General features: G+C 46.0%; 1 protein-coding gene across 1 annotated transcript in view; it reads left to right on the top strand.

Moving 5' to 3' along the window:
* Positions 1 to 6,570: 6,570 nt before the first annotated feature.
* ccnb3 (cyclin B3) overlaps positions 6,571 to 22,063 on the top strand; it is a 59,992-nt gene continuing 44,499 nt past the window's right edge. The window contains 8 exon segments of the mRNA XM_085997531.1: positions 6,571 to 6,821; positions 7,103 to 7,232; positions 15,270 to 15,353; positions 15,507 to 15,628; positions 16,888 to 17,005; positions 18,867 to 18,965; positions 19,885 to 19,899; positions 19,901 to 19,978. Coding sequence (XP_085853657.1) covers positions 7,161 to 7,232; positions 15,270 to 15,353; positions 15,507 to 15,628; positions 16,888 to 17,005; positions 18,867 to 18,965; positions 19,885 to 19,899; positions 19,901 to 19,978 — 588 coding nt within the window. The 5' untranslated portion in view covers positions 6,571 to 6,821; positions 7,103 to 7,160.

The following is a 22,063-nucleotide window of genomic DNA, read 5'->3' as shown; positions in this document are numbered from 1 at the left end:
TTACGTGTCAATTAAACTGCTTAATTTTGTCCGCAGCCAAAAAAAACAGCTGTCAATTCTGTAAACTGAATTCCCAGGCTCTATTATATCACAGCAATTATCTGCAGTCAGAATCTAATAATTAAGGATACAAAACACCAAAACGAAATATTTCAATTATAGTATTTTCTCAGTAAGAACAAACAAGATATATATCTTTAATGCACCATCTCCTCAAAATAATTAAATTTGCCTGCCATCAGATTCTTATTTCAACTCCTTAATTTCACAGGAAAATAATTTTTGGAGGAAGGTAATGACAGGAAATGAACGTGGAGCCTATATTCAACTTCCCTAGGCCCTAAGCTCTGGAATTCCCTACCTAAACCTGTCCGCCTCACTACCTCCCTTTCCTACTTTAAGATGCTCCTTAAAACCTACCTCTTTGTCCAAGCTTTTTGTCACCTGCCCTAATTTATCTTTTTGTGGCTCGGTGTCAATTTTTTTTGTCTTAAAATACTCCTGTGCAGCACCTTGGAACGTTTTACTACATTAAAGGCGCTATATAAATACAAGTTGTTTAGACTGGAATCTGCCAGAAAGCAGAAAATCCTATAATTACCATTAAAAAATTTAAGGTTAATATATACACTAAAATACTGCTACTGCATTTTTAAGTAACGTCATTTGGAACTTTTTTCTCTCCCTCAGCCATTTACAATCTATATTAATGACCTAGATGAAGGGACCGACTGTAATGTATCCAAGTTTGCTGACGATACAAAGCTGGGTGGGACAATAAGCTGTGAGGAGAACAAAGAGTCTGCAAAGGGACATAGATAGACTAAGTGAGTGGGCAGTAAGGTGGCAGATGGAGTATAATGTAGGGAAATGTGAGGTTATTCACTTTGGTAGGAAGAATAGAAAAACAGAATATTTTTAAATGGTGAGAAACTTTCAAATGTTGGTGTTCAGAGAGATTTGGGTGTCCTCATGCAAGAAACACAGAAAGCTAGCATGCAGGTACAGCAAGCAATAAGGAAGGCAAATGGCATGTTGGCCTTTATTGCAAGGGGGTTGGAGTATAAGAGTAAGGAAGTCTTGCTACAATTGTACAGGGCCTTGGTGAGACCGCACCTGGAGTACTGTGCACAGTTTTGGTCTCCTTATCTAAGGAAGGATATAGTTGCCTTGGAGGCGGTGCAATGAAGGTTCACTAAATTGATTCATGGGATGAGAGGGCTGTCCTATGATGAGAGATTGTGTAGAATGGGCCTATACTCTCTGGAGTTTAGAAGAATGAGAGGTGATCTCTGTCATGTATTGATTGCAAGTTTGACACCAGTCAATACGGTAATGTAATGTGCATTGTATTATGGGAATTACCTGGGAAAACGGCAGTCGGCCATTTTACGCAATAAAGTGAACATCGCAGTTATAAGCCTGTCTGCCTGACTCTGATTTAATTCGACGTATCTACATGCTTGATTGAATGCATTAAAGCATAGATACAACATTGGCGACGAGGATAACGAACGGAATCATTTTAGATAGGTAGTTGCCCAAGTTTTAGTTAGCTAGGATGGAGAAGACCGACATTCAAAATTTTGCATGCTTCGCCGAGCCAGCCACGTTGGGTCCAAGATGGACGAGGTGGTTAACGTCTTTTGAGCTTTATGCCGACGGCAAAGGACTCATTATCAACGATACCTCTACAGGTGCCACAAAGCAGAGGAGAAGAGCTCTACTTCTACACCTAGCAGGACCAGATGTCCAGGATATCTTTTCGACTCTACCGGACACAGGTGCGCCAGCAGACTACACGGCAGCGGTTAGTGCTTTGAATCACTACTTTGTGCCCCAGGTCAACGCAGCATTTGCTAGACAGACTTTTCATAAGTTGTCCCAGAAGACAGGTGAGACTGTGCAACAATTTGCTACTCGCTTGCGGCAGGCTGCTAAAGACTGTGCTTTTGGGGGGGATGTGGATAATCAAATAAGAGATGCTATCCTGAGTAGGTGCACGTCAGCCTATGTGCGGAGGAAATTGCTAGAGGAAGGGCAAGGTCTAACGCGCGCCCGCACGTTACAATTGGCCTCACAATGTGAAAACGTCGAGGAGCAGATGTCAGCCATGTCATGTACAGAGAAGACGGAGACAGATACTGTTCGTCGTGTTACACAGAAAAGAGGGTATTATGCGAAAAGCTCAACAGAGAAACCAAAGGGAAATGGCGATAGGAATGAAAGGAAATGTTACAGATGTGGACACACAGACCACATGGGCAGAGATCCAAAATGCCCAGCACGCGGACAAACTGGTCATAAGTGCAAGGGAAAGGATCATTTCTCCAAAGTATGCCGCACAAAGGGTACAAAGAAACACAGTGTGAACAATGTAGAGGAACAAAATGACTTTGCAATTGCTGTTACTGGAAATAATGTGACAGAGAGACTTACCTTTTGTGTGGGGGGAGTAAACCTGAGAATGTTAATTGATTTGGGTGCAACTAGTAATGTGATAGATGAGAATACATGGGAAGGATTAAAGTCAGAACACATTAAGTGTCAGTCAGATGTCCCTAAGACAGAGAGAAAGTTATTCTCTTATGCTTCTAGCCGACCACTGTCAGTTAAAGCTGTATTCACATGTGGGATTACAATAGGTAAGAGAACTGAGCAGGCGGAGTTCATTGTGGTTAAAGGCCATGGAGAGCCGTTGCTAGGAAGGGAGACAGCCATGAAACTGGGAGTTCTAAAAATAGGCGCAGATGTCTCAGTTGTGGTAGATGTAAGACAGCTACTAGAACAGCGGTATCCAAAGGTGTTCCATGGAGTAGGAAGGCTGAACACAAAACAGATCAGTTTGTATATCGACTCACAAGTGAAGCCTGTGGCCCAGCCACTCAGGCATATACCATTCAACTTAAAGGGGGCAGTAGAGGCCAAAATAAAACAATTGAGGGACATGGACATTATCGAACCTGTAACTGGTCCCACCCCATGGGTAAATCCTGTGGTTATTGTACCAAAAGCAGATAAGGATGTAAGGTTATGCCTAGACATGAGACGAGCAAACCAGGCAATAGTGAGGGAACGATATCCAATCCTCACCATTGATGAGATACTCCAAGGTATGAACGGCTCGACGGTGTTTAGTAAGCTAGACCTGAAATGGGGTTATCACCAGCTAGAACTGACCCCTGAGTCACGAGAAATCACAACGTTTGCAGTACATAACGGAGTATACAGGTACAAGAGGCTGATATTCGGTGTATCCTCAGCTAGTGAGCAATATCAGCACGAGATAGCTAATGCCTTAGCTGGAATAGAGGGTGTTGAAAACATTTCAGACGATATTATCGACCAGGAAACGCACAACAGACGCCTGCATGCTGTCATGACCAGGCTAATGGAAAGTGGACTGACACTAAACTCAGAGAAGTGCCAATTCAATATGGACCGATTGATTTTCATGGGAATCCTGTTGTTTGAAAAGGGCATTGGACCAACAGCAGAGAGAGTGCGAGCGGTGGCAGAAGCTCGGGAACCAGAGAATGCTACAGAGGTGAGGAGTTTCTTGGGACTCGTTGGGTACAGTAGCAGATTCATCCTGCAGTTTGCAACGCTATCAGAGCCACTGCGACGCCTGACGAGAAAATAATAATAATAATAATTCAACTTTATTGTCATTGTACAATGCACAAGTACATGAACAACGAAATGTGATCTTGCAAGCTCCCATGAGTCCAGTACAAATAACATTAACATTAACGTAAATATTTAAATTTGGATCACAACAGAAACAGTCATTCAGTGCACTCAAGGAAGAGTTGGCCAGAGCCGGCACTTTAGCATATTTTGATAAGGACGCACGAACCAAGGTGATAGCAGATGCCAGTCCTGTAGGTTTAGACGCAGTACTAGTTCAGGACCAACAGGGACAAGAGGTGCCAATATGCTATGTAAGTCATAGTTTAACAGACTGTGAGAGGAAATACTCTCAAACAGAGAGAGAGGCCTTAGCTCTTGTATGGGCTTGTGAGAGGCTGCATCCATATGTGTAGTGATATACGGCCCACACTCTAAACCTGTGCCCATATAGAGAGATGGGTACTTAGATTACAGCCGTACGATTTAAAGGTGATACACATTCCAGGCAAGCAAAACATTGCAGACCCACTGTCACGATTGCTGGGGGAGACAGCAAAACAGGAGAGACATTCTCATGGCTCAGATGAATACGTGAAATTTGTAGCTGTGAGTGCGACACCAAAAGCACTCACTACTAGAGAGGTGGAGGAAGCCTCTGCTACCGATCCAGAGCTGATTGAGGTACGGCAGGCAATCACAAATGGACATTTTGAGAACTGTAAAGCTTATGCAGCAATTGCAAACGAGCTGTGCGTAGTGGGGTACCTAGTTCTTCGGGGAACACGCATCGTGCTACCCACAGTGTTACACGCATGAGCCCTGGTGTTAGCACATGAAGGACACTTGGGAATAGTTGGAACAAAGCAACATCTCAGAACCAAGGTTTGGTGGCCTGGCATGGACAAGGCAGCTGAAAAACACTGTAAAGCGTGCCACGGCTATCAGATAGTAGCCAGACCCGACCCACCTGAACCGTTGAGACCAACACCATTACCGGAGGGCCCCTGACAGGATGTAGCTATAGACTTACTGGGACCCTTGCCATCCAACCACTCCATTCTTGTGGTAGTTGATTATTATAGTCGCTACTATGAATATGACATCATGACCTCCACAACAACAGAGAAGGTTATTGATAGTTTAGAGTCAACCTTCAGCCGTCATGGTTTGCCAATCACCTGCAAATCTGATAATGGTCCCCAATTCAGATCTGAATTATTCAAAGAATACTGTGAAAACAACGGGATCAAACACCTGAAAACGACAGCAAAATGGGCTCAGGCTAATGGAGAAGTCGAGTGCCAGAATGCATCGCTAATGAAGAGAATCAGAATTGCTCAGTCAGAAGGATTAGATTGGAAACGTGAACTTAGAAAATATGTGACTGTGTACAGGAGCATTGACCATGCCACGACAGGAAAGAGCCCGGCAGAGCTGCTCTTTAAACGGAAAATGAGAGGAAAGCTGCCAGACGTCACAGAGTCGCGCGCAGAAATGGATGTACGTGACCGGGATGCAGAACAAAAAGGCAAGTCCAAACTGTACGCAGATGATCAGCAGAGAACACAATACTCAGAGGTGGAAGTTGGCGACACGGTGCTGGTACGGCAGGACAAAGTGGGCAAGTTCACCACTCCTTTTAATGCCATACCCCACAAAGTTTTGAGTAAAACAGGGAGTCAAGTAGTAGTAGAATCTCCAGACGGAGCACGCTACTCGAGAAATACTACGTTTGTGAAGAAATACAGAACCAATGGACCAAAGGAGACACTCCATGAGCAGGAGGAAACACAAGGGACTGAGGACAGTATAGTGAACCCTGACACACATACCACTGTGACACAGGCAATACCCACTGACACCAACAAATCAGACATACCCAATACAGCCAGACCTCAAAGGGTTAAAAGAAAACCCCAAAGACTGTCTGATTATGTCACAACATAAACTGTGCAAGAACTGCATGGGTGATGTTAAATGTTTAAGCCTGGGAATTATTTAGTTGTATGGTAAGACACAAGTTTGTAAAAAGTTTATAAACCAAATAAGTTATGCAGTGTTATTGTGAGCAACTGTTTGTAAACTGCAAGTTTGTTTCCAAGGAAAAGGGGGATGTCGTGTATTGATTGCGAGTTTGACACCAGTCAATACGGTAATGTAATGTGCATTGCATTATGGGAATTACCTGGGAAAACGGCAGTCAGCCATTTTACGCAATAAAGTGAACATCGCAGTTATAAGCCTGTCTGCCTGACTGATTTAATTCGACGTATCTACATGCTTGATTGAACGCATTAAAGCATAGATACAACAATCTCATTGAAACATACAAGGTTCTGAAGGGGATTGACAGGATAGATGCTGAGAGGTTGTTTCCCCTGACTGGAGTGTCAGAACTAGGGGGCATGGTCTCAGGATAAGGGGTAGGTCATTTAAGACTGAGATGAGGAGGAATTTCTTCACTCAGAAGGTTATAATCTTTGGAATTCTCTGCCCCAGAGGGCTGTTAATGCTGAGTCTTTGAGTATATTCAAGGTTGAGATAGATTTTTGGACTCCAGAGGAATCAAAGGATATGGAGATTGGGCAGGAAAGTGGAGTTGAGGTCAACGATCTTATTGAATGGCGGAGCAGGCTCGAGGGGCCGTACGGCCGACTCCTGCTCTTATTTCTTCTGTTCTTTACTTTAACATATTCTTCCCGTGTGTGTTGTTGGGTTGCTTTCCCTTTAAATGAACAAGTCTCCAGCCCCACCAACTCGCAGATGGTGCGTCACGGGAGTCCCGCCCCTTTCCTCCCCATTGGTCGGACACGTTCTATTTTGAAAAAGGCTCCTCCCTTAGCAACTGCGAATTAGCAACGCATCCTGGCGGCGTGCTGATTGGCCACCGCCTGGCTGCCTGGAGCCAATAGTGGAGGGCTGCTGTTCATGCCGCACTTTTCAAAAAGGTTTGGTGTGAGTGGTATTGGAGCCGCTGTGTGAGCGAGTGTGCTGGGAGCAGGGGAGACTAGTCCTGGGATACAGGCCGGAGAGAACAGTCTTTACCCCGAGCAGAGGACGTTGTCCAGCCGCGCTCTCCAGTCATCACAGCGAGGATTGGTTTCGGAGCCTCCGGTCTAAAGTGCCCCCGTTGTTCCAGTTTTGTGTTTTCAATCAGTATCGGCTCCACAAAGCTCGAGGCTCAGCAGGTTTGTAAATTGCTTTAACTTCTTTCTTTTGGTTTTGTTGCATTAACACTGATGCATTTGTTGCAACTCTTGCTGCATGTGGGTGCGCTCTGTTCCCCCAGTGGGTTGCATTTCTACTTTTACCAGACGGGAAGGAGCGTCAATTAATATCAACATGAGCGAGGGACGCACCGACAAAACTGCAAAAACAAGTGTCGCTTTGTTTACTTTCGTGCTTCTGCAAATAGCTCTCCGATCTTCTGCTCCAATTAACCGATTTGTTTACCTTTGTTTCCCATTAGTTTGTCTGATCCGGTACTCACCATTTCCTTTTTGTAAGGTGAACAGGCTGTCTAAACAATGCCTCAAGCCTCAAAACCAAAAATCCCTCAACGTGGATCATTCGGAAAAGAGCCTGCTAAAACGGAGAAGGTAAGGGGAGTGACTTAATTCCTGTAAAGACAGGACTGAAACCCTTCCGAGTGTGTGAATGACAGCGTTAGATTATTATAGAATTATTACAGTTTAAAAAGCTTCAGAAATGCTTTACAGATTGATGTCGTTGTTCAATATCAATGCAAATTCTAATGAGACGTGGTGTATTGAATATACACATGGTAAGAAAATCTAAAATTGGAAAATTCATTTAAGTGTATAATAATTATTGCAGTAATCACAATGTGATGCAAAATGCGATTTAGTGCATTATTGTCTTTGGAGATGATTTCTGTAGGGAGAGTGTTGGCTTTAAACGGAAGGAGGTCAGCCAGGTCGGGTATGTTTACATTTGAAAGTCTGCACTTGGTTTGTTGACCTAACTGAATCTTGGGTAGCAAAATCCTGCGGGTGCTGGAAATCTGAAATAAAAACAAATGCTGGAAGTACTCAGCAGGTCAGGCAGCATCTGTGGAGAGAGAAACACAGTGAACGTTTCAGGCCAATGGCCTTTCACCAGAACATCGACCTGAAACGTTAACTTTGTTTATCTCTCCACAGATGCTGCCTGACCTGCCGAGTATTTCCAGCATTTTCTGTTTTTATTTTGAATCTTGGGTAGCTCAGTTTGAATCTGAGGAAGGAGATTGCTGCAGACAGAGGATTAAAATCAATGCAACATCGTATATTTAAAGTAGCATTGCTTTTAAACATTTGGTTACAGGAGTACAATCTGGATTAAAAGTTAGACTTGAATGCTGATATACCTATCAATTCCTCCAATAAAAGGCGAAGAGTTACGAAGGTGACTAAAGGTTTTTATTGACTAAATAACAGCCCACTCTCGTGGGTGATCCGATCCAAGCAGGAGGAATACCAGCCAGTCGCTCACCTTTATACCTGGCCTGGTGGGTGGAGCCAAGGCGGAGTCGGCAGTGGTCATCCCAGGTATAGCAGTGTGGCAAGAGGCGACCTCGTACCGTGATACAATAGTGGTCAGTGATACAGTTATAACGAACAGTGGTGAACAGTGCTAACTACTAACAGTGATACGATAGTGAACGTGGTTTACCACATTCACCTTGTTTAGAATTAAGTCCGGCGGGGTGAAGTGTACTACCAATTCTGGTAGGTCAGTCTGTCCGGAGGCTTCGTAAGCCTCTCCGATCGCCGCAGCGGTGGTGTTGCCTTATCCGGTGCTCGTGCCTTATCCGGTGTTGATGCTGGTGTTTGCGTGGTCGGCGAGGGCTCGTGGGGTTCCGGCATGCCGTCTACCTGGACTGAGGTTGGGGGGGGTGGTGGCGGTGTTTCCGGATCGGCTGAGGGTGCGAGGTCTCGTAGGGAGACAGTGTCCTCCCGCCCGTCTGGGTACGCCACGTAGGCGTACTGGGGGTTGGCGTGCAGGAGGTTCACCCTCTCGACCAGGGGGTCCGTTTTATGGGTCCTCACGTGTTTCCGCAGCCAGACCGGCCCCGGGGCGGTCAGCCAGGTTGGTAGAGTGGTTCCCGTAGTCGACTTCCTGGGGAAAACGAACATTCGTTCATGGGGGGTGGTGTTAGTGGCCGTGCAAAGTAATGACCGGATGGAGTGCAGCGCTGTCGGGAGGACTTCTTGCCAGCGGGAGGTTGGGAGGCCCTTAGACTTTAAGGCTAAGAGGACGGCCTTCCATACCGTCGCGTTCTCTCTTTCCACCTGACCGTTACCTCTGGGGTTGTAGCTGGTGGTCCTGCTTGCTGCAATACCTCTCTCTAGGAGGAATTGCCGGAGTTCCTCGCTCATGAAGGAGGAGCCCCGGTCGCTGTGTATATAGTTCGGGAACCCGAACAAGGCGAAGAGGGCATTCAGGCACTTAATGACCGTGCTACTGGTCATGTCGGGGCAGGGGAAGGCAAAGGGGAAACGGGAGTACTCATCAACGATGTTGAGGAAGTACACATTACGGTCAGAGGACGGGAGGGGCCCCTTAAAGTCGATGCTCAGGCGCTCGAAGGGGCGGGTGGCCTTGATCAGGCTTGCTCGGTCCGGCCTATAGAAGTGCGGTTTGCACTCCGCACAGGTCTGGCAGTTCCTGGTCATGGTCCTGACCTCCTCGATGGAGTAGGTCAGGTTGCGGGCCTTAATGAAATGGTAGAGTCTGGTGACTCCGGGGTGGCAGAGCTGGTCGTGGAGGGTCTGAAGCCTATCGATATGCGCGCTGGCGCATGTCATTCGTGAAAGGGCATCAGGGGATTCGTTCAGCTTGCCTGGCCGGTACAAGATCTCATAATCGTAGGTGGAGAGCTCGATTCTCCATCTCAAAATCTTGTCATTCTTGATTTTGCCCTTCAGCTTGTTATTAAACATGAAAGCCACCGAACGCTGGTCGGTGAGGAGGGTAAATCGTTTGCCTGCCAGGTAGTGCCTCCAGCGCCGTACTGCCTCCACGATCGCCTGGGCCTCTTTCTCGACCGACGAATGTCGGATCTCGGGGCCCTGTAGGGTCCTTGAGAAGAAGGCCACTGGCCTCCCCTCCTGGTTTAGGGTGGCGGCTAAGGCGAAGTCGGATGCGTCGCTCTCCACCTGAAAGGGGATGGACTCGTCCACTGCGTGCATCGTGGCCTTGGCTATGTCTCCCTTAATGAGGGAGAAGGCCGCGCACGCCTCCTCCGTGAGGGGGAAGGAAGTGGCTTTCAGGAGGGGTCTGGCTTTGTCCGCGTAATTGGGTACCCATTGGGCATAGTAGGCGAAAAGCCCCAGGGTTCTCCTAAGTGCTTTAGGGCAGTGGGGGAGGGGTAGCTCCATGAGGGGGCGCATTCTTTCTGGGTCGGGGCCGATGATTCCGTTCTCCACTACGCAGCCGAGGATGGCAAGGCGCGTGGTGTTAAACACGCATTTCTCCTTATTGTAGGTGAGGTTCAGCCGTTGGGCCGTACGGAGGAATTTCTCCAGATTCGCGTCATGTTCCTGCTGGTCGCGGCCGCAGATAGTGACGTTATCTAGGTAGGGGAATGTAGCCTGCAGTTCGTTCTGGTCAACCATCTGGTCCATCTCCCTTTGGAAGACCGAGACCCCATTAGTGACACCGAAGGGGACCCTAAGGAAGTGGTATAGGCGCCCATTCGCCTCGAAGGCGGTATACTGGCGGTCCTCAGGGTGGATAGGGAGTTGGTGGTAGGCCGACTTCAGGTCGATGGTCGAGAATACTTTATACTGTGCAATCTGATTGACCATGTCAGATATGCGGGGGAGGGGGTATGCGTCCAGCTGGGTATATCTGTTTATGGTCTGGCTGTAGTCGATGACCAGGCGGTTTTTATCGCCGGTCTTTACGACTACGACCTGGGCACGCCAGGGGCTGCTGCTCCCCTCGATAATGCCCTCTTTCAGGAGGCGCCGCACCTCAGAGCTAATGAAGGCTCTGTCCCCGGCGCTATACCGCCTGCTTTTGGTAGCGACGGGTTTGCAGTCAGGGGTAAGGTTAGCAAACAGAGAGGGTGGCGGGACCTTGAGGGTGGAGAGGCTGCAGGTGTTACGCGGTGGGCGGTTTAACGTTTGCTGGTTGTTGACTGTGAGTGGGGGGAGGGGTCCACCGTATGCTAGGGTTACGCTTTGGAGGTGGGATTGGAAGTCCAGCCCTAGTAGGACGGCAGCGCAGAGATGGGGGAGGACGAGGAGTTTAAAGTTTTTATACTCCGTGCCCTTAACCGACAGGGTCACGACACAGTAGCCGCTGATGTCCGTGGCGTGGGACCTCGATGCCATCGAGATTCGGCTGCGCGTTGGTAGGACAGAGAGGGAGTAGTGGCTCACCGTGTCTGGGTGGATGAAGCTCTCCGTGCTTCCGCTGTCGAACAGGCAGGTCGTGGCGTGGCCGTTCACTTTGATGTCCATCATTGACTTGGACAGATGGTGCGGGCGGGCTTGGTCCAGGGTGACGGAAGCTAGTGTGTAGCTGAGCGAGTCGTTGTCATCTGCGGGCGAGGCGGTCGGGCGTGGTGAGTAAAATGGCGTCTCCCACGAGGTAGGGCCCCATGAGGCACTATTGGGGTCGGTTGCCTTAATCAAAGATGGCCGCCCCCATGACTCATGTGTGGGGATGCTGGCCTCAGTTGCCCTAAACAAAGATGGCCGCCCCCATGACTCATGTGTGGGGATGCTGGCCTCAGTTGCCCTAAACGAAGATGGCCGCCCCCATAGTTCGCATGCGGCACTGCTGGCCTCTGAGGATCCGCTCCTGCAGGCCTTGGAGAAGTGGCCTTTCTTCAGGCAGGTTTTACATATGGAGTTCTTGGCTGGGCAGCGCGACCTCGGGTGCTTCTCCTGGCCACAAAAAAAACAGCCGGCGGCCCGATCGCGGATGCCCGATGTCGGGGCCGGTGTCGGGGGTGGCGGGGCCGGTCGGGTCCGGGACGCCGACGCAGAGGTAGGTCCCGGGGGCGGCGCTGGGAAGGGTGCTGTGGTAGGGGTCGGGCCCGAGTCCCAGGGTCGCGAGCAGTACCTGGTGAATGCTTCCTGATCTTGGTGGGCCACTTCCAGGGAGATAGCGAGGGCTTCAGCTTTTTCCATGCTGAGGTCTTTAGCTTCCAGCAGTCTTTGCCGTGAGTACTCGGACCGTAGGCCTTTCAGGAATGCGTCGCGGATATTATCTTCAGTATTTTCGGCTGCCGACACCGATTTAAAGTCACAGTTCCTGGCGAGTGCATATAGCGCCTGTGAGAATTCGGCTACTGATTCTCCTGGCTGTTGCGGCCGTGATCTTAGGAGGTGCCTAGCGTACATGTAGTTTACCGGGGTCCGGTACTTCTGTTTCAGCAGGTTGATGGCGGTCTCGTAGGTAGTCATGTCCTCGATGAGAGTGTATACTCTCGGGCTCAGTTGTGCCTGCAGGACACTTAGTTTGGATGCCTGAGGGACGCTGGATTCTCTCAGGTATGATTCGAAGCAGACCAGCCAGTGTTTAAAGTCTGCGGCTGAGTTTGCTGCTCGTGGGTTCAGGTCCAGGTACGGCGGTCTGAGGGCTCGCAGCCAAGCTGGCTGGTGTGGCTGTGCTCCTGGGAGCTGCGCTGGTGGCTCCTCCGCCGGTTGTGACTCGTTGTCGGACATCATTAAATTTAGTCAATAAAATTGATATACCTATCAATTCCTCCAATAAAAGGCGAAGAGTTACGAAGGTGACTAAAGGTTTTTATTGACTAAATAACAGCCCACTCTCGTGGGTGATCCGATCCAAGCAGGAGGAATACCAGCCAGTCGCTCACCTTTATACCTGGCCTGGTGGGTGGAGCCAAGGCGGAGTCGGCAGTGGTCATCCCAGGTATAGCAGTGTGGCAAGAGGCGACCTCGTACCGTGATACAATAGTGGTCAGTGATACAGTTATAACGAACAGTGGTGAACAGTGCTAACTACTAACAGTGATACGATAGTGAACGTGGTTTACCACAAATGCAGTGTAGAGTTGAGAGTTATAGCTAGTTATAACCGTCTTTGATAATTAACTTGTGATCATTTTAAAATCTGCACTAAATGCCTGTCAGTGGCTATGCCTTTAATTGTAGCACAACATCTGCGGTTGCACAGCCCAAACTCCAAACTGTTTCCATGCATAATTGGTTCCAATGATGGTGTCTATTTGCCAGGTATATCCTTTTTTTGGAAGCAGATTTTAGTTAGTGACTTTTTGCTGAACTCTGTATTAAATGCACCTGCCTTTGGACAATCACATCCTTTGTCAAATTTTAGATGTTTATATTTTTCTTCCTCAAATTGGTGGAGTATATCTGGCCACCAGGGTGATGCAGCAAAAAAAAGTGCAGGATGATGCCACTTTTAAGATGTTTAATGATACTGAGGGCATGATGTTGGGGATGTTTGCCCTCTTCGTGTCATTGAAAATTTGTCTTGCAGGCATCAACATTAATCTTTTCCATATTTGGCAGCTCCTGTTGCATGTTGGAAAAAGTTTGCTTTTTAATAAATTCCCAAGGAACAAAGGAAATGTCATCCAAGATGGCCTTTACCGTGACCAGTGCTTTCTGTACTTATTGGGGCATGTAACATTATGCTGTTATGGCTGCACCAGGAGTGATTGACTTCAGTGTCAAGACAGTTTGCTAAATTGGGTCTGCTGGCCTGCACCTACACCTATAGTCTTTGCACAGGTTTGTGGACTCTGACCGCACGACACTGAAGAGGTGAGAATTGATTTGCAAGTAACTTGCTTTGCTCTTGAGGGCATGTTTGATGTTGGCCAATGTAGAGCACTACAAGCAAGAATAGAAATGCTGGAAATACATGGCAAAATCATTATCACCTCCAAAAGATGTTAGCATTTTGGGTAGAACCACTGTGTTGGAACTATGCTTCAGCTATGCATCCTTCAGCATGGACAAAGTATTATTTTCTCTCTTTTTACGATGACTTCTGTCCCTGTTCAGAAACTTAGCGGTCAGCTCTGATGGTGTCCTTGTTGATATTGACCCTCTGTGGAAGAGGCATTTGGCATCATTTTTAGGCCCTTCATTTTAAGTACAAAAACACTTACTTATGTCATTTTAATAATCTCATGGTTTTAGAATGACTAATGCATAGTGGTTCTGAAGCTGAAAGCTAGTTCAACTGGAGTTTAGCATTAGTTATGTTCTTCTACAGACCATTTCGATTTGGTTTTTGGAAAGGACGGGGATATATCTCTGTCCCTGAAAAGTATTTGGACGTCTAATCCAATTTCAGTCTCTCAATCTTGGGATCATAAAAAAACTAGTTCTTCACAAACTAATTTTGTGGTCTAAAAAAGTTGTCTTCATTAGTTGCATGCAGTGGCTATTAAATAACCCTACTTGGTTTACCAAGTAAACTTGAGGTCATCCAAAACTCGGCTGCCCATGTCCTAACTCGCACCCAAGTCCTGTTCTCCCATCTTCTCTTTGCGCACACTGAGGTCGAACTCCAAACCATCGTTAACACCTTCACCGAAGTGTACGAGAGCATGGGCCTTACACTAAACATCCGTAAGACGAAGGTCCTCCACCAACCTGCACCCCCCCCCCCCCCCCCCCCCTGATTATCAAAATCCACGACAAGGCCTTTGACAACGTGGACCACTTTCCATACCTCTGGAGCCTACTGTCAACAACAAGGGCAGACGTCGATGACTAAGTCCAATACCGCCTTCAGTGTGCCAGTGTCACCTGAGGAAGAGTGTGTTTGAAGACCAGGACCTCCAACCTGGCACCAAGCTCATGGTCTACGTAGCAGTAGTAATACCTGCCCTACTGTATGCCTCAGACACATGGACCATGTACAGCAGGGAATCCTGCGACCTCCGACCCCTATGCTCGCTGACCTACATTGGCTCCTGGTTAAGCAACGCCTCGCTTTCAAAATTCTCATCCTTTTTTCAAATCCCTCCACGGTTTTGCCCCTCCCTATCCCTGTAATCTCCTCCAGCCCCACAACCCCCTGAGATCTCTGCACTCCTCTAATTCTGCCCTGTTTCACATCCCTGATTATAATCGCTCAACCATTGGTGGCCGTGCCTTCTGTTGCCTAGAACCTAAGCTCTGGAATTCCTTGCCTAAACCTCTCTGCCTCTCTTTCCTCCTTTTTTAAGATGCTCCTTAAAACCTACCTCTTTGACCAAGTTTTTGGTCATCTGCCCTAATTTCTCTATGTGGCTCAGTGTCAAATTTTTTTGTTTTCTAATACTCCTGTGAAGTGCTTTAGTACATTAAAGGTGCTATATAAATACTTGTTTTTGCCTTTGTTGCTTATAGCATTTTCATTCCTACACAAAGTTGTTACTTTTTTCTCTGGTCATTCCTGAATAGCATTAGTGGAGGTCTGGCTGTGTGTAGCTTACTTGCCCTCTCTCTACCACAAAAGGTGCCAGCATCATTGGGGACAGAATAAAAGGATTTGGATGTAATAACACAAGAAAAGACCATCAGTGCTCAATCTCCTTTTTTCCAGTAGTGTGTCTGTTGAAATATCAAGTCTTAATGGCCAATAATTTCAAATGCAAAATGCATAATAGTTTCTTCTTTGGTCCCATTCAGGATTATGGTCTTCATATCAAACGGTCTCCTTCATCACCCCAAGGTGGGCCCAAGAAGAGATCAGCTTTTGAAGACGTCACAAATGTAAGTTCTGTGACTGGTTTCTTTCCTCATTACAGGTAAGACCACCCCTCTGTCAAAAACAAAGGGGTTCCATACCTTTTTTTAAAGTTTGGAGCACTGACATTTCTGCTTTAATTCAGACCTCTTTTCCTTACTCCTCTTCAATTCTAATAGGCTAAACAAAGTCAAGCCCTGCTTTCAAAGAAAAAAGAAGGTGGGAAGCCAGTGGGTAAGAAAACTCAGAAAAGTACTGTTGGACAAGAAACATCCAAAAACAATGAGATTAATCTAAAAAGGTGCACATCCTACTCCTTCTGATTTTCAATGTCTTGAGTATCTGTGCATATGTCAATGTTTGCATCAATATAGCACCATATGTCAAAATAAGTATTTCACACAATTATAATTGCAGTGACTGAGGCAAACGCAGCAGCTATTCTGTGGCAGCAGCACCTCTCAAACAACAATGAGATGAATGAGTAGTTATTTGTTTCGTGGTGGTGGTGGTTGAGGGAAGAATATTTGGCTGGGAGAATTTCTTGCTCCTCTTGAATTGTGCCATGTGCTCCTTTTTTAATGTCTACCTGCTCCACCAAAACAGTCAGTTGGGGTCTTACTTTAATGCAGAGTTCGTTATAACAAGGACTTGTTCCAACATCAGCAGAGTCATCGCCCGCGTCCGCCCAACTTGCCCGTCACTCTGACAAGGCCTGCTGTTTCGCATGTCTCCACGGTCTTTCGCCTGACTGATACACTTTATTCGCCACGACGCGCGTACGGATCCCCTCACGAGCAGCATCTTCGGAACTCGCTCGCCAAGCCGAGACAGCACGATCGCCGAGACCACCAGACCATCTCATCCTTGGACTGTCCACAGTCCAAAGATGTGCGGGTTAGGTTGATTGGCTATGATAAATTGACCCTTAGTGTTAGGGGGATTAAATACGTGGGGTTACGGGGATAGGGTGGGATATGTGTCGGTGCAGGCTCGATGGGCCGAAATGGCCTCTATCTGCACTGTGGGGGTTTCTGTGAAATGCTCCACCTGCCCTGTAGTGTCAGACTAGGTTATGAACTGAAATCCTGCTGAGCGGTTCAAATCTACAACCTTCTGACCCAGAGGTGAGAGTGCTGCCAAGCTAATAAGTTTTCAGTAACTTTTCTTCTGTTGTCCCCCTCAGGTCTTTCTGGTGCCCCTCCTGCCGCCCCCCCCCCCCCCCCCCCCCCTCTCTCTCCTCCCACAATATGCTTTGAGTGAGTGATAGCTAGCTCCTAGGTTCTGCTAAGACTGTTCTGAAATGAATTAACTGATGTGTGAGTATCTGATAGCACCTGGGAAGTGCTTTGCATCTGCACATTATCCTCCAAATGTGCAGCCTCCTATGTATGTATGTCTTGGAGAGAAACTGCTCTTGGATGCCCTTTTTATGGTATTGAAATCATCTTAAGGATGTTCCTTGCGAGGCAATACCTGACAGACTTTAATTATTGACCACGCATGAATGTTGCCAAATGTTCTAAGAATCCCTTCCTCCTTTCCCTTTTCTCCCTTCAGTACGGGACCTAAAGCCTCCCAGGAGCATCAGGACAATGCAGTGGTGCAGAAGAAGCCCAAGACACCAGTACCACCTGAGGAAAAAGCAGCTGATGTGGATCAATCAGCAGAAATAAAGGTAAACATGATGCAAGTTTCTAGAGAAGCCACCAGCTGAGTCAGCCATTCTGCACCAGCAACCTCCCACAAACCGGCATGAGTAATAAGGCAACAATTGTAATGGATAAGAAAATATACCCATATTAGAATTTTAAACAGGACCAAGCTTGCATTGTGCACCATGTTCTTTCAATATTAGATTCCTTTAAGCATACTCACTAGGGCACTGAAATTACGGCAGCAGACAGGAGCATATATGAACTCATTTTAAAGAAATAACCACGACTGGCTACAGCCCAGGGTGGTAGGGTATTGGTTGCGTAAAGAAACCCACTGCGCACCCACGTTCCCTGAATCACTTCAGTTTTGCTTTTCATAGTCACAAACCTGCTTTTCATTATTTGTGTAGTTCAAAAAATAACTACATGGTTGAGAGAGCCTGTGGTTTAATCTCTAGGTTCTGCTTGGCTCTTGAGTTGGTCTGAACCTCTTGAATAAATAGCTAATTAATTATTCCCAGCTAACCCTAATGCTTCTTGCATACGGTCACTCAGTTTCTTGCATTGAAAAATGATTGTGCCCATTCTGTTAATCTAATGGAGGGAAGTGCACTGTCAGAGGCATGCCTGTAATGCCAACAACCAGTGTTGTTGAGACATCAAAACTCTGAGTAACACACACTCTGTGCTATTGACGCAAAGTAAATGGCTGCCACTGGCCTGTACAGCAGCCATCAATTCTGACTGGCCACAGGCTAGCTGGTTTTCAGGCCAGCACTCTGGTTTTTGCACTACATGCCAACAATTCAAAATGGTCCATAGCCAGAATGGGGGGAAAAAAAAATCTGTGGTTCTGGGATTTTTTTGAACATTTTTCCACAGAGCAAATTTGGAAGAAACCATTGTATTTAAGGATAGTGTTTTAAAGCAAAGTATATTCACACAGCTTTTTATTTTAAAAAAATTAAAAAGACACAGAGAAAATGTGTTCGACAGGGATTGTCTAGCGTAGGACCTGTCTTTTGGGTTGTGAACACAGGGAGATTAATAAAATTAGACGCAGTCAGGCAGGTTTTAAAACCGAAAGCTGTTGGCACAAGCTTTTGACAGGCCCAGAAGGAGAATGCAGGAGAGTAGTTATATTGTTATAAGTCAAGCAAGATGACCCACTGATGCAGGGAAGTGTACTGTAGCCAAGTGCATTTGGTACCTGTTGAATTAGTAGATATTGCAGAACATAACTGTAGCTACTATGACCAGAAAGCCCTGCAGCGGGTAGTCAAAACTGCCCAACGCATTACCGGCACCCGGCTACCGACCATTACGGAGGTCACGGACCATCATCAAAGACCCTACCCACCCCAGCCACAGTCTGTTCGCCCCCCCTGCCATCTGGGAGACGCTACAGATGCATTTGCACCTGAACGACCAGATTTAGGAACAGCTTCTTTCCCAGGGCTGTCATCCTACTGAACTCCACAAATAAACTCTAAAGCCTGCACATCTGCCAATGCACTTTATTATGTTTATGTTAATGTATTACAAGCCAAATGAATGTTGAATGTTTAAATGTCTTAATCTAAATGTACACTCTCAGGAGCCGCAAGCCTACATTTCGTTGTACTGCACTTGTGCACTAACAATGACAATAAAGTTTATTATTATTATAACTACCAGCCCCTGGGCTCCTCACATTCCCTGGACTTTTTGACAACTGATGTGGGATAATTTTTTTTTCTCTAGTTAATGAGTGCTGGTCTCTGTCTAGTATTCTGATGTAGTTGAATTAAAACTTAAAAAATTCAAGAACAGAAGTGTAATAAATATCTCTGAAATGTGCAAAAGGAGAACAACTAATTGGAGAAATTCTATTGCTTGTAGTTTCCTGCCTACGATGAAGTCGATGAAGAGAATCTGAGTGACCCATTCCAGAATGCAATCTATGTGAAGGATATATTCAGCTACATGAAGGAACGGGAGGTAAACAATCTATTAATACTTGGAACCTTCCTCCTTACTCCCAAAAACCGCATTGATCTTATAGGTTTTGCAACAAGATTGTTGTGGCTTCCTGACTATTCAGTCTGCTTTAATTCTCCACGTTGTTGTCCTCTGACCTTGCTTTAATACCCAGTGCTCTCCACTTGCAATCTAAAATTGAAGAGCTGTTTTGAATTTGGATGTAAATGGTAAAAGCATTCTGTAGCATCTACATGAAAGCACTGATGCCACTCTCTGGGTTTGTTGATCACGCAACATACGTTTCATCAAAGAGGAGATCATTGCTTTGCTGTTTTTTTTAATTTTTTTTTAAGACCTTCAAAAACAAGCTAGATAAATATCTGGCTTGGAATGGGGTTGTAGAGGTACTGTAAGTTTAGACTGAAAATCAAAACTTCTGTGGAATGTTGCTGCTTCTGTGACCATGGACCATTTGTCATCTCTAAATCGAGAAATGTGAGAATGAATTGATATTCTGGAGTTTTGATCATTTTTGGAGTCAGTGAGATTTTTGCAGCACTTTTGCTTGGGTGTTTAAATAGATTCAGCAGAGTCTGTGATGGAATGAATTGCACACAGTCTGATTTAAGAAGAGGGCTTGAGGGACCAAATACCCTTTTTACTTTGTGCTTTCTTCTCGGTTGCAAAGGCATCTCTATAGGTGCAGCATCTCTAGCTTGTATTAATAAAGGGGAGGGTGGGGGGAGAAAAGGAGTGAATATCATTCTGTTGTGATTGTCATTCAGGAGGTAGAAACTGGGCACAATTGCAAGTTGAAGTTTGATGCTGTGCTTCTGTAGGTTCTGTCTAGGTTTTGACTGTTGGACTAACACCAAATTAATGTTCCGATACATTATGCTCCACTCCATAACAATGTGATCCTTGTTGTGTCTGGCAGGAGAAATTTGTTCTGAAAAGGCTACATGGAAAAGCAACCTGACCTGAACATTGAGATGAGGGCAATCTTGGTGGACTGGATGGTTGAGGTACAGGTAGGTATAATATTCACCTTGAGCTTTAGACCACTTTGAACTAATTTTCTTATTACTGGGTTGACTTGAAGTAGGTTGGCTTGTTTTATTCATCTGGTTCGCTCCTCCACACAAGTGTACTATGTGCCATCCATGGCCAAGAGGGCTGCCAGTGAGGCTGCAAGACTGCGGAGTATCAAGGCAGCCTGATGAATGACCCCCAGTTCTCTTTTTTTTTTTTTTTTTTTTTTTTTCTCTTTCTCCCCACCTCCCGCCTCTCTATCTTGCATGTGGGAAGTGCTTCTCCTCCCTTTAGGGCTTTCCTTGTAGAAGGACTGACGTTGTAAATTCAATATATGCAAGAAACAAAGGCACAAAACCACTTCTTGTGACATAGGGCTCCAACACCCTTGCCTTCAATTGCTTTAATTTGCACACTTTGAGATGAAGCTGGAGGATTGGTTTGACGGAGACTGTGATATTGGCTTTTTTCATGAAACATGATAAAAGCTTGCTGGAGGTGCAATCATGGGTGATGCCAACATTTGAGGGTTTTGGACAACTTCAGCTGAACCAAGAAACCAAAAATCAAATGTTTTACTGTAATATCACCGTTCCAGATTATTTAGGAACCTACTAATGCCTATTCACAGTTATACTTTGTAGCCTTAAAAGGAGCAGCCATTAAGCACAATTGCATGTTTGGAACATGGGAACAGCAGATTATAGAAACATAGGAGTAGGCCATTTGGCCCTCAAGCCTGTTCTGCCATTTAATGAGATCATGGCTGCTCATCCAAATTCAGTAACATGTCCCTGCTTTCTCCCCATATCCTTTGATCCCTTTAGCCTTAAGAAATATATCTAACTCCTTCTTGAATATATTTAACTAGCTGGAGTGCCCGGTGGTGCCGAGTGAACTCAAGAACCCTGTGCCATGTTATAAAACTTGTTGGGATTGAAGCACTCTTCCTAAGCACCCAGGAGGTGGTTCTTTAACTTCGTTTTTTTGTTAATGGAGATCACCAGTCAGAAGTGGTGTGTCCAAGTCTGCTATGTTTTCTTGAGGCATGCTGTTATGAAAAAAGGAGTGAGAGTGAGAGTGAGAGTGAGAGTGAGAGTGAGAGTGAGAGTCTTCCCACAGGGGCGGGGGGTGATGCAGGGCTTGCCAATCTCACCGACACTCTTTAATATTTACATAAATGAATTGGCAAAACTACTTGAACAATCTACAGCACCCGGCCTCACCCTATATGAATCCAAGGTTAAATTCCTCCTCTATGCAGACGACCTGGTTCTGCTGTCACCAACTAAGGAGGGTCTACAGCAGAACCTGGACCTGCTGGAGTCGTACTGCCAGACTTGGGCCCTGAAAATAAATCCTCAAAAAACCAAAGTCCTTGTGTTCCAGCAAAGATCCAGACACCAGGGACCCAAAACAAATTTCACACTAGGAACAACCAAAATTGAACAAACCACTAACTACACATACTTGGGCTTAAAAATCAGTTCTATGGGAAACTTCAAACTGGCTGTGAATGAACTGAAAGAGAAAGCAAGAAGGGCTTTCTATGCCATTAAAAAATCAATCCAAATAGAAATCCCAATTAGCATTTGGCTCAAAATTTTCAAATCAGTAATTGAACCAATTGCACTCTATGGCAGTGAGGTATGGGGACCGCTAACACAACAAGAATTTGCAAAATGGGACAAACACCCAATTGACATCCTACATGCAGAATTCTGTAAAAGTATCCTCTGGACTCAAAGGAAAACAGTAAACAATGCATGCAGGGTGGAACTAGGCCAATATCCATTAATAATCACTATCCAAAAAAGAGCCACCAAATTTTGGAATCACCTACAAATGAGCAACCCCCAATGCTATCACTACGACGCCCTGAAATGCCAAGAGCTGACCATAAAGAAGAATACCCTCTGTCAACTAGTCCTGGGACTCAGTGAAGTCACTACTAACAATAACCAGCCACAGGACAGTGACAGCGTAACACAAAGAATTCGACCCAACACAATCGTCGCTAAGCAAAAGGAAAAATATCTGACATATTGGGCAGAAACAACAAAAACCCAAAGCAAACTCAATTG

The sequence above is a fragment of the Somniosus microcephalus genome, chromosome 1, assembly GCF_052327205.1.
Source record: "Somniosus microcephalus isolate GS21.2 chromosome 1, FLI_Smic_1.0, whole genome shotgun sequence".
Taxonomy (NCBI): Eukaryota; Metazoa; Chordata; class Chondrichthyes; order Squaliformes; family Somniosidae; genus Somniosus; species Somniosus microcephalus.
The sequence above is the reverse complement of the archived record's forward strand: the minus strand, read 5'-3'. Positions and strand labels throughout refer to the sequence as shown.